This window comes from Gadus morhua, chromosome 11 (assembly GCF_902167405.1).
Source record: "Gadus morhua chromosome 11, gadMor3.0, whole genome shotgun sequence".
Classification (NCBI taxonomy): Eukaryota; Metazoa; Chordata; class Actinopteri; order Gadiformes; family Gadidae; genus Gadus; species Gadus morhua.
Window position 1 is genome coordinate 22,404,014 of NC_044058.1, and position 12,566 is coordinate 22,416,579.

Below are 12,566 nucleotides of genomic sequence, written 5' to 3' on the forward strand. Positions count from 1 at the left end.
CACAAGCCAATTACATGACTAGATCCAGGTCCGTGAGGTGACGGCAGACGACAAAAACCAGACACGCCGGCCACTAGGTGGCGCTATTCCAAGGAATACGCGTTTGCAGCTATAACTCCCACACCGAACCTCCCAGAGTCCAAAAACTTGTACACACAGATGCACTGGAGCCTGCTGCATCTTTTGGCCTAGGCCACGCCCATTTGCGTCCATGAATATTTTTCGCTAAATCGCGAAAACCGCAAAACTGTTTTCGCTACTCCTCCCACATTTCTTGCCCGATCAACACCAAACTTTGCACACGACATCTTCAGACACACACGAAAAGAAAAACTATATACTTTTTTGATCCGACCTTCGACTACGAAACGGTAGCGTTTTGAATATTGCTTTATTAGCTACGTTTTACGTCGATACGCAAAAATTCAGAAAATACCAAAATTAGACATCGGATCAAGTCCAAATTTTAGACACATGTCGGTGCTACCCTTAATGGCGTTCAATAAAGAATTCGGAATATTTTGCCATTAGGGGGCGCAATAAACGAGGAAATTGTATATCTTCTAATTGGCCAAAGGAATGTTCTTCAAACTCAAGGGAAACCATCAAGGGGCAAACCCGAATCTATATAGAAAATATGGCCAAGAATTATTAATGTGGGCGGGAGTTTTTGGCAAAGGAAAATTGTCTTGGGAAAATTTCGCCAACAGGGCGGCGCCAAAAAACGACGACATTGTCTATCTCCTATTTGGCCAATGGAATGTTCTGAAAACGCGTTTTAGGCTATAACTCCCACACCGAAGCTCCCACAGTCAAAACCTTTATATCCACATGTTGTTCACGGTATGGTTTCGAATACTTGCTTCGCGTTGTGCCGGCGAAATGCACATTTCTTCTCGCGTTGTGCCGGCGAAATGCACACTTCTTGGACCCCTGCATAACTGCTTGCAGTTCTAGTTATTATACTTCCCATCTAGAAGTGGTACCACAGCCCAAACAGTAAATGGTGCACACGCGCCAATTGCATCACTAGATCCAGGTCCGTGAACACTACGCAGACGACAAAATCCAGACACGCCGGCCCCTAGGTGGCGCTATACCAAGGAATACGCGTTTGGGGCTATAACTCCCACACCGAACCTCCCAGAGTCCAAAAACTTGTACACACAGATGCACTGGAGTCTGCTGCATCTTTTGGCCTAGGCCACGCCCATTTGCGTCTAGGAATATTTTTCGCTAAATCGCGAAAACCGCAAAACTGTATTTTCGCTTTACCGGACAACGGGAACTCTGGAGCTGAGTCTTCAGTGACACAACTTTGCTCGTAAATGTGTGTGGACTCAACCTCTCAGCGTGCGAGTCAGCGTGCGAGTCAGCGTGCGAGTCACTGTCCGGCCCCTTTACAGGGGCCCAGATGAGCTCAAGTTTCAGTCAGCACCATCGGCCCCCACAGGGTACACAAGATCATTCCCATCCCATCATCAATCCGCTTTACAGCTCACGTACATCATTCCTAATTGGTCGTGCACTTTGATCATTGTTTTTCCACCGGCTGGGATACAGCTGCTCTCCCCTGGCAGGGAACTGGGAACCTCCCCAGGTGCAGCCCACTGCCATCCCACACGGCCAGACAGGATGGATGAATACAAATGAGTCGTGCCGAGTCATGTTTCTTAAATCCGAGTATGGTGGAAACTCCCACACTACTCTGGGACTTATACGCTAGAAGTGGTACCACAGCCCAAACCGTAAATGGTGCACACAAGCCAATTACATGACTAGATCCAGGTCCGTGAGGTGACGGCAGACGACAAAAACCAGACACGCCGGCCACTAGGTGGCGCTATTCCAAGGAATACGCGTTTGCAGCTATAACTCCCACACCGAACCTCCCAGAGTCCAAAAACTTGTACACACAGATGCACTGGAGCCTGCTGCATCTTTTGGCCTAGGCCACGCCCATTTGCGTCCATGAATATTTTTCGCTAAATCGCGAAAACCGCAAAACTGTTTTTTCGCTACTCCTCCCACATTTCTTGCCCGATCAACACCAAACTTTGCACACGACATCTTCAGACACACACGAAAAGAAAAACTATATACTTTTTTGATCCGACCTTCAACTACGAAACGGTAGCGTTTTGAATATTGCTTTATTAGCTACGTTTTACGTCGATACGCAAAAATTCAGAAAATACCAAAATTAGACATCGGATCAAGTCCAAATTTTAGACACATGTCGGTGCTACCCTTAATGGCGTTCAATAAAGAATTCGGAATATTTCGCCATTAGGGGGCGCAATAAACGAGGAAATTGTATATCTTCTAATTGGCCAAAGGAATGTTCTTCAAACTCAAGGGAAACCATCAAGGGGCAAACCCGAATCTATATAGAAAATATGGCCAAGAATTATTAATATGGGCGGGAGTTTTTGGCAAAGGAAAATTGTCTTGGGAAAATTTCGCCAACAGGGCGGCGCCAAAAAACGACGACATTGTCTATCTCCTATTTGGCCAATGGAATGTTCTGAAAACGCGTTTTAGGCTATAACTCCCACACCGAAGCTCCCACAGTCAAAACCTTTATATCCACATGTTGTTCACGGTATGGTTTCGAATACTTGCTTCGCGTTGTGCCGGCGAAATGCACATTTCTTCTCGCGTTGTGCCGGCGAAATGCACACTTCTTGGACCCCTGCATAACTGCTTGCAGTTCTAGTTATTATACTTCCCATCTAGAAGTGGTACCACAGCCCAAACAGTAAATGGTGCACACGCGCCAATTGCATCACTAGATCCAGGTCCGTGAACACTACGCAGACGACAAAATCCAGACACGCCGGCCCCTAGGTGGCGCTATACCAAGGAATACGCGTTTGGGGCTATAACTCCCACACCGAACCTCCCAGAGTCCAAAAACTTGTACACACAGATGCACTGGAGTCTGCTGCATCTTTTGGCCTAGGCCACGCCCATTTGCGTCTCGGAATATTTTTCGCTAAATCGCGAAAACCGCAAAACTGTATTTTCGCTTTACCGGACAACGGGAACTCTGGAGCTGAGTCTTCAGTGACACAACTTTGCTCGTAAATGTGTGTGGACTCAACCTCTCAGCGTGCGAGTCAGCGTGCGAGTCAGCGTGCGAGTCACTGTCCGGCCCCTTTACAGGGGCCCAGATGAGCTCAAGTTTCAGTCAGCACCATCGGCCCCCACAGGGTACACAAGATCATTCCCATCCCATCATCAATCCGCTTTACAGCTCACGTACATCATTCCTAATTGGTCGTGCACTTTGATCATTGTTTTTCCACCGGCTGGGATACAGCTGCTCTCCCCTGGCAGGGAACTGGGAACCTCCCCAGGTGCAGCCCACTGCCATCCCACACGGCCAGACAGGATGGATGAATACAAATGAGTCGTGCCGAGTCATGTTTCTTAAATCCGAGTATGGTGGAAACTCCCACACTACTCTGGGACTTATACCAAGTACCAATTGTAGTAAGTATAAGTAAAGGCTTACGGGCGTCTCTGTTGGTCTGTAGTGCTTGTGTGCTGATTTACAGTCATGTCGGCCACTAACTCTTTACTGCCAGACACACAATGATTCTCAGAATCCTAGTTATTTTTATGTAATAATTGGCTTAATCTGCAAAAGGAATTTGTTCTGACTTATTATATTGTTAATAAAATATAGGGTTAGGTATGTATGTATAGATAGATATATATATTTTTTCTTTTTACAATATAGGCCTATTTATATTTTTATATAAGTATAGGAAGTTAAAGTCAAATCTTGTAGTATGAATAAAGAAAATGAACCAATGACAGTTACTCACAAGGGCAATTCTTTGGTGAGTGGGTCCCACACTTTAGGATCCTGGCTGTTGAACCAGTTGAACACCTCCTCCAGCAGCTGAGGAGGAGAACATGATGAGAACAACATTCAGTCACAGTCCCCAGCGTGACTCATCTCACAGTCAACTTTGGGTTTTCCACAAACAAAACAAAACAAAATCAGCATAAACAAGTAAAGACGATTTAGCGGCATCTAGTGGCGAGATTGCAGCTTGCAACCATCTGAATGCCCCTCCCCCCCACAATGTGACAAGTGATGAGGTGCCTTGGTAGATTGATAAATGTAATGACCTGCATAGGTCATAGTTAAAAAGAGAAATAGCGACTAGGTTTGTTACAATTAAAAACACATCTTATCTAGCCCAATGTAGACATCTCCTCTCATCTCATTTTCGTCCCCTTATCCGGGGTCGGGTCGCGGGGGGCAGCTCAAGCAGGGGGCCCCAGACTTCCCTTTCCCGGGCCACATTGACCAGCTCTGACAGGGGGATCCCGAGGCGTTCCCAGGCCAGTGTTGAGATATAATCTCTCCACCTAGTCCTGGGTCTTCCCCGAGGTCTCCTCCCCACTGGACGTGCCTGAAACACCTCCCAAGGAAGGCGCCCAGTGGGCATCCTTACCAGATGCCCGAACCACCTCAGCTGACTCCTTTCTAAGTAAAGGAGCAGCGGCTCTAATCCGAGTTCCTCACGGATGGCTGAGCTTCTCACCCTATCCCTAATGGTGCGGCCACACCAACCGCGTTACTCGCGTTGGACAACGCGAGTAACGCGCCTAACCTGACGCTTGACCAGTGTGTGGTGGTTCAACGCTTCCAACGCGTCAACGCGCCAACGCAGCTAGATGAGTCCATGTCCATGCAAGTGAACGGAGCGTTCCCTCTTCGTCATAACTATCAAACCAAACATCCTTCACATTCACTGAGCGAACATTATGAAAGTAAAATGCACATTTCTCGCTAAAAATGTTTCCATAAACGCATTTAATGGCGTAACTATGTAACTATTTCCACCCAGAATAAAGAAAAATGTCGGCCGTGGCTGCGCTGGAGTCCGAGGTAGAAAACCCAAACGCCGCCGTGTTTGGGTGATAGAGTTTAGATCAGGTTAGATTAAATAATCTCGGATATAAATAACAATAATCGGGTTAAATAACTTCACATGGTGTGTATGGTGTGTTTCCAGCATTCGCAGTGTTGATCAGCAGAGAAGCAGTCCGCCAAGACGTTGAGGTTGCTTAGCAACCAGAGACTCTGTCCATGCAAGTGAACGGAGCGTTCCCTCTTCGTCATAACTATCAAACCAAACATCCTTCACATTCACCGAGCGAACATTATGAAAGTAAAATGCACATTTCTCGCTAGAAATGTTTCCATAAACGCATTTAATGGCGTAACTATGTTACTATTTCCACCCAGAAAAAAGAAAGATGTCGGCCGTATGCTTCTGTGCAAGCTCACTACTCTCTGCCAGTGACGTCGGGTCAAGCTCCACGATGATTGGCTACCGCGGCTAAGCGTCACGCGTTGGAGCGTTGAAAGTTCAATTTTCTGAACTCCGGGCGTTGGTGCGTTGGGCGCGTTACTGCGTTTACGTGCGTAATTACGTGCAACTGCCGCGCCTAACGCCCCCAACGCAACGCTTCAACGCGTGTACCGCGCCTAAACCAATGGTTCCCTATGCAAAAATGCCGATTTTCAACGCCCCTAACGCGAGCAACGCGGTTGGTGTGGCCGTACCATAAGGGAGACGCCAGCCACCCTTCTGAGAAAACTCATCTCGGCCGCTTGTACCCGCGATCTCGTCCTTTCGGTCATCACCCAGCCCTCATGACCATAGGTGAGGATAGGAACGAAGAACGACCGGTAGATCGAGAGCTTTGCCTTGCGGCTCAGCTCTCTTTTCGTTACAACGGTGCGGTAAAGCGAACGCAATACCGCCCCCGCTGCTCCGATTCTCCGGCCAATCTCACGCTCCATAGTACCCTCACTCGCGAACAAGACCCCGAGGTACTTGAACTCCTTCACTTTGGCTAAGGACTCATTTCCTACCCGGAGTAAGCAATCCACCGGTTTCCTGCTAAGAGTCATGGCCTCAGATTTTGCGGTGCTGATCCTCATCCCAGCCGCTTCACACTCGGCCGCCAGCCGATCCAGTGAGTGCTGAAGGTCACAGGCCGATGATCCAATGAGGACCACATCATCTGCAAAAAGCAGTGACGAGATCCTCAGACCACCGAACTGCAACCCCTCCCCACCACGACTACGCCTCGATATCCTGTCCATGTATATCACAAATAGGATTGGTGACAAGGCGCAGCCCTGGCGGAGACCAGCACCCACTGAGAACGAAACTGACTGGCTGCCGAGGACGCGAACACAGCTCTCGCTTTGGGAGTACAGAGATTGGATGGCCCTGAGGATAGACCCCCTTACCCCATACTCCCGCAGCACCTCCCACAGTTTCTCCCGGGGGACCCGGTCATACGCCTTCTCCAGATCCACAAAACACATGTAGACCGGATGGGCATACTCCCAGGCCCCCTCCAGGATCCTTGCGAGTGAAGAGCTGGTCCGTAGTTCCACGTCCGGGGCGAAAACCGCATTGTTCCTCTTCAATCTGAGGTTCGACGATCGGCCGAACCCTCCTTTCCAGCACCTTGGAGTAGACTTTACCAGGGAGGCTGAGAAGTGTGATACCCCGGTAATTTGCACACACTCTCTGGTCCCCCTTTTTGAAAAGGGGAACCACCACCCCGGTTTGCCACTCCTTTGGCACTGTACCCGACTCCCACGCGATGTTGAATAGGCGTGTCAACCATGACAGCCCTTCAACACCCAGAGCCTTTAGCATCTCTGGCTGGATCTCATCAATCCCTGGGGCTTTGCCACTGCGCATTTAACAGGAGGCTGACGCCAATCAACCAATCACAAACACAATCTACAAATATTATTTCATCCACCAATGCCAGCAATGTAAACTGGGCCTCCATATCATTGGCCCTCAGCCAAATCTGCTTTATGAGAACATAATGAAGCCTGCCTTATCTGGCAGATTCTCATCTTCCATCTTCTTCGATGCACCGATGGAGCCGACGGCAAGTTGGCACAACAGAGGGTGTTCCCCTTGATGGATCACATACCTCACAGCAAACCACAGACGCAAAGGCCAATCACATGGCTGAACAGGCAGTGACTGCACAGAACGTGTGGATGAGGGTAAGTCCTGCAGCGTGTGCACGTGGTTGAGCGCTACAGTGTGTACGGGGTTGAGTGCTACAGTGTGTACGGGGTTGAGTGCTACAGTGTGTACGGGGTTGAGTGCTACAGTGTGTACGGGGTAGAGTGCTACAGTGTGTATGGGGTTGAGTGCTAGTGTCTATGGGGTTGAGTGCTACAGTGTCTATGGGGTTGAGTGCTACAGTGTCTATGGGGTTGAGTGCTACAGTGTCTATGGGGTTGAGTGCTACAGTGTCTATGGGGTTGAGTGGTACAGTGTCTATGGGGTTGAGTGCTACAGTGTCTATGGGGTTGAGTGCTACAGTGTGTATGGGGTTCAGGCCTCGAAATTAACAGTTGCCCACTCTGTGATCGGGCAACTTAAATCTGGCATGTAGTCAGGTCCATAAATATTGGGACATTAACACAATTCTAATCTTTTTGGCTCTATACACCACCACAATGGATTTGAAATTAAACGAACAAGATGTGCTTTAACTGCAGACTTTCAGCTTTAACTTGAGGGTATTTACATCCAAATCAGGTGAACGGTGTAGGCGTTCAATCAAACTTTCACTTTTTAATACTTGGTTGCAAATCCTTTGCAGTCAATTACAGCCTGAAGTCTGGAACGCATAGACATCACCAGACGCTGGGTTTCATCCCTGGTGATGCTCTGCCAGGCCTTTAATGCAACTGTCTTCAGTTTCTGCTTGTTCTTGGGGCATTTTCCCTACAGTTTTGTCTTCAGCAAGTGAAATGCATGCTCAATCGGATTCAGGTCAGGCGATTGACTTGGCCATTGCATAACATTCCACTTCTTTGCCTTAAAAAACTCTTTGGTTGCTTTTGCAGTATGCTTCGGGTCAGTGTCCATCTGCAATGTGAAGTGCCGTCCAATGAGTTCTGAAGCATTTGGCTGAATATGAGCAGATAATATTGCCCGAAACACTTCAGAATTCATCCTGCTGCTTTTGTCAGCATTCACATCATCAATAAATACAAGGGAACCAGTTCCATTGCCAGCCATACATGCCCACCCCATGACACTACCACCACCATGCTTCACTGATGAGGTGGTATGCTTTGGATCATGAGCTGTTCCTTTCCTCCTCCAAACTCTTCTCTTCCCATCACTCTGGTACAAGTTGATCTCTGTCTCATCTGTCCATAGGATGTTGTTCCAGAACTGTGAAGGCTTTTTTAGATGTTGTTGGGCAAACTCTAATCTGGACTTCCTGTTTTTGAGGCTCACCAATGGTTAACATCTTGTGGTGAACCCTCTGTATTCACTCTGGTGAAGTCTCCTCTTGATTGTTGACTATGACACACATACACCTACCTCCTCAAGAGTGTTCTTGATCTGTCCAACTGTTGTGAAGGGTGTTTTCTTCACCCGGGAAAGAATTCTTCCATCATCCACCACAGTGGTTCTCTGTGGTCTTCCGGGTATTTTGGTGTTGCTGAGCTCACCGGTGCGTATTTTTTTTTTAAGAACGTTCCAAACAGTTGATTTGGCCACACCTAATGTTTTTGCTATCTCTCTGATGGGTTTGTTTGGATTTTTCAGCCTAATGATGGGTTGCTTCACTGATAGTGACAGCTCTTTGGATCTCATGTTGAGAGTTGACAGCTACAGATTCCAAATGCAAATAGCACACTTGAAATTAACTCTAGACCTTTTATCTACTCCTTGTAAGTGGGATTATGAGGGAATAACACACACATGGCCATGGAACAGCTGAGCAGCCAATTGTCCCATTACTTTTGGTCCCTCAAAAAGTGGGAGGCACATATACAAACTGTTGTAATTCCTGTAGTTAAAGCACATCTTGTTCGTTTCATTTCAAATTAGGGTTGCCGCGGTATACGGTATTACCGGTGTTGAGTCCAACACCGATTACTCCGTGTTGCACACCGGCAACACCGAGTTTTTTTTTTTTTCAAAGTTAATACCGTTTAAACCGGTAATACCGGTGTTGACACGAGCGTATTACTCGGTGTGAAAATGTCCACACAGCGGCAACCCTATTTCAAATACATTGTGGTGGTGTATAGAGCCAAAAAGATTAGAATTTTGTCAATGTCCCAATATTTATGGACCTGACTGTAGTTTCCCGTTCGAGCAAGTGAAGAAAAAGAAGAGTTACTTTCGTATGTTCCTTCAGCATCCAAAAACGGGCATAGTGCCAGGTAAATGTTAAGGAAGTAAATTATTAAATAAAAACACCTGAAAATGAGACGCCACCAACAAAAAGGCAAAGGGAGTTTCCATGGGTCTGTGTAGACAGCCGGTATTGGTTAACTGAAGCGGTTTTGACTACCCTGCAATCTGATTCATCAACACAATTTCAACACATTACGGTTGAGGTGTGTTGAGGACAGTTTAGGACGCCGTATTGAATAAAATGACAACCACATGTCGCTATCGATATCTGTGCGAGAATCGCACTTAAGATCTACGTTCCTGCTGCCACCTGTTTTAGGGAATTCAAATTATTCTGTTTTAGTCTACAAATTACAACCCACAGACTTCACGTGGAATTGTGTCAGGACAATCACCACAAATCAATAAATATACATACAAATACACATTCTGATTGCTGGAGCAGGTGCCAATAGTGGGCTGTTACTTACTACAGGTAATTATTTGCTGATAATTTTGCATTATAGCGAATCGGGATGCAATTAATAGTTTGAAATATTCACCAAAAATCAATACAAATAAATGTAGTCATTCTGATTGCTGTGGGAGGCCCTATATGAATAGATAAATTAATGCATTTTGTGGCCCTAGTGTTTCTTCTATTGGTCTTTCTGCTTTGACAGCAATAATAAGTGTTATGTTTTGTATTTGAATAAATTATTATTATTCAACAAATACTTGTTGGTTTTATACATTTTCTTAATAGGCCTACATTTTTCCATTTTGGGCAAATATGTTTTGCTATCGAGGGAGTAAAACATAACTTAGCTTAAGAAGCTTAATGTCAAGGCCTGGGGTTGAGTGCTGAAGACAGACGTACCTTTAGGTAATAGGAGCGCGCGAGGGCCGTGGGCCTCCTGTCCATGGGGATATCTTCCTCCTCCTCTTCCTCCAGCCTCTTGCGCACCACTTGCACCACATCCTCATGGAAGGTTTTCTACAGTGGAGACACACAAAAGACACCTTGTTTAGTCTAAAATCCAAAACCCAAACAGCTTGGTGCTGGAACTAAACACCACAGGCACACATTTACAGGCACAGGGCACAAGATTTGACGTCCACGGCGTTCTGTTCAGCCTCGGCCATGAAAGTATATGAAAAAAGAGGAAACCATGCAGGAAGCATGAGCAGACAAAGCCTCACCAGAGTCGTATAAAGGCCTTTGTCAAACTTCTTCCCAACCGCCCGCAGATCGCAGGCGGGCTGCACCTCCAAGGCGCCGTCAGGGACAACCGAGTTGGCACACTGCGGGGATAAAAGCAGCCATCACCACAATGACTCACAATCAAGATGCGCATCACGTAAAGCTGCGGGTTCATGTCCTCGGATCACCTCCCACCCCTCATACCCACTTATTGCATGTTGTACGTCCTGGCACTTAATGTGCACACTTATTGTATGTTGTACGGGACTTAAAAATAGTACTTAAGATTATGAAGCATCTTATACAAGCTATCTCTGTCCATACGGGGAACGGGTTAACCTAACGATTGTTAGTGCGTGGCACTTGGTTCTATGAACACCCTTACAGTACGGCCGGCGATATATTTGTTATTTCTCCCTCTTCTAACAAATGTACTTGGATAAAAGCGTCTGGTAAACGCCCTGAATGTTAACGTGGATCTGTGCAGGCGAGGCGGATCATCGGGCCTACCTGGGAGCAGGTGACCAGGTGCTGTGTGAGCGTGGAGGAGAGCAGGCAGGCCAGGACCTTCTCCACGCCGGCCCGTAGCTCTATGTAGAGCAGCTCCCGCCACGCGCTGGGCTGCGTGAGGCTGCAGGGCCGGCAGGAGTACACCACGCTCTCGGGGAGGCTGGACAGGATCTCGTAGAGGTCGTCTGTGAAGAGGAGCGCCAGCGTCAAAACCCAAGGTCCCCTGATCGGGGCTTCACACCAACCCCTCTGTTACGCATTCAGCCCATTCCAGCCCCGAATCTGAGCTTCACACCAATGCTGACGGTATGCGGCTCGGGAGGTAGAGCGGGTCGGCTGGTAACCGTAAAAGATGCTAGTTTGAGATGTCGAAGTGTCCCTGATCAAGACGCCTCGCCCTGACTGCTCCCGACGAGCTGGCTGTCGCCTTGCATGGCTGACACCGCCGTCGGTGTGTGAATGTGTGCATGAATGGGTGAACGTTAAAAGCGCAATACAATATTGCTCGAGTGTAGACTGGGTAGCTCAGCCCAGTGCTCTTCTTCCGCCCGAAGGAGTAATACATTTCTTTTTAGGGTCGACAAATATGACTTTCTATGAACAATGCAATAATCAATGCAGCTTGCATTATAACACAATATGGAAGCATGCAAAAAAATAGGTTTCAGTTTTATTTTATTTCTAATCTTTCTTTTCTATGTCATTAAAGGAAAAGCTGCTCTTGAATTAGAAGGAGTTCTTGTGTCTTGCTGTGAGTTTGCACGCATGCTATGCGTACGCTGCATTAGACCATTCAAGGCCCTACCTGACTGGCACACCAACCCTTAATTACTCATAAGTCATAAACTCATTAATTACTCAAACCTCTGCATTGAACTACAGAGGTTTCAGTTAATACCAACACAAGTTTTGACTTGTTTAAATCAACCGATACTCTGGGAACAGAGACATGAGGAAAACACGGTGGAATGCATTAACGGTCATGGGGATGGATATCATTACGGTCTTAACGTTAAGATGAAGTTACCACTTCTCATCGATACCGCTCATCTATCCGGAACTTTGATTGTACTTTTATTGGTTCTTTTAGAAGAAAGAACAAATTTAGAAACACCTTACATAAAAATATATAACATTTTTAGTTGTATTCAATTCAATAAATGAAAACACAGTTACACAGAAGAGTGCATCCTTTCTTGGCCTAGTCTTGAATAGCGTTAGTTGCCCATAAAAGAGCGTTGCGATTTCATTGAGACTTTCCACAATGTACAAACCGCCTTCTTAGTTTCATGACCATCTGCAGAAGGCTACCCATTCAACAGGGGTGTGTTTTAACAGGGCCGTCGGTTGGCCGTGTTTCCAATGAGCGCGCTCACACTAGCACCACCGCACAGCCACCCTATATCACCTCCAGCACTGCCCAAAGCCTTTATCCATCAACCGCCATTGAAATCTATGGAACTGGAGTCACCAGTTCTCCGTCTACTACGCGTCTGTCTACTACGCGTCTACTATTGGCTCATCTGATGTGACACCTGCTTACAGCTCTCCGCAAACTGACACAAAGAGTGCAACTGAAAGAGATTCCTCTGCATTATTTCAATTAAAAACACATTTAAACAGGTCCTCCAATT

At 46.9% G+C, this 12,566-nt stretch overlaps 1 protein-coding gene across 2 annotated transcripts in view; it reads right to left on the reverse strand.

Moving 5' to 3' along the window:
• The window catches only part of kmt2bb (lysine (K)-specific methyltransferase 2Bb), a 53,637-nt gene that overhangs the window by 27,205 nt on the left and 13,866 nt on the right, over window positions 1–12,566 (reverse strand). For both annotated transcript variants that reach the window (XM_030369356.1, XM_030369355.1), the window contains exons 17-20: window positions 10,933–11,117; window positions 10,422–10,523; window positions 10,099–10,215; window positions 3,837–3,913 (exon numbers count right to left, since the gene is read on the reverse strand). In XM_030369356.1, the coding sequence (XP_030225216.1) occupies window positions 3,837–3,913; window positions 10,099–10,215; window positions 10,422–10,523; window positions 10,933–11,117 (481 nt within the window). The remainder of the gene's footprint in view (window positions 1–3,836; window positions 3,914–10,098; window positions 10,216–10,421; window positions 10,524–10,932; window positions 11,118–12,566) is intronic.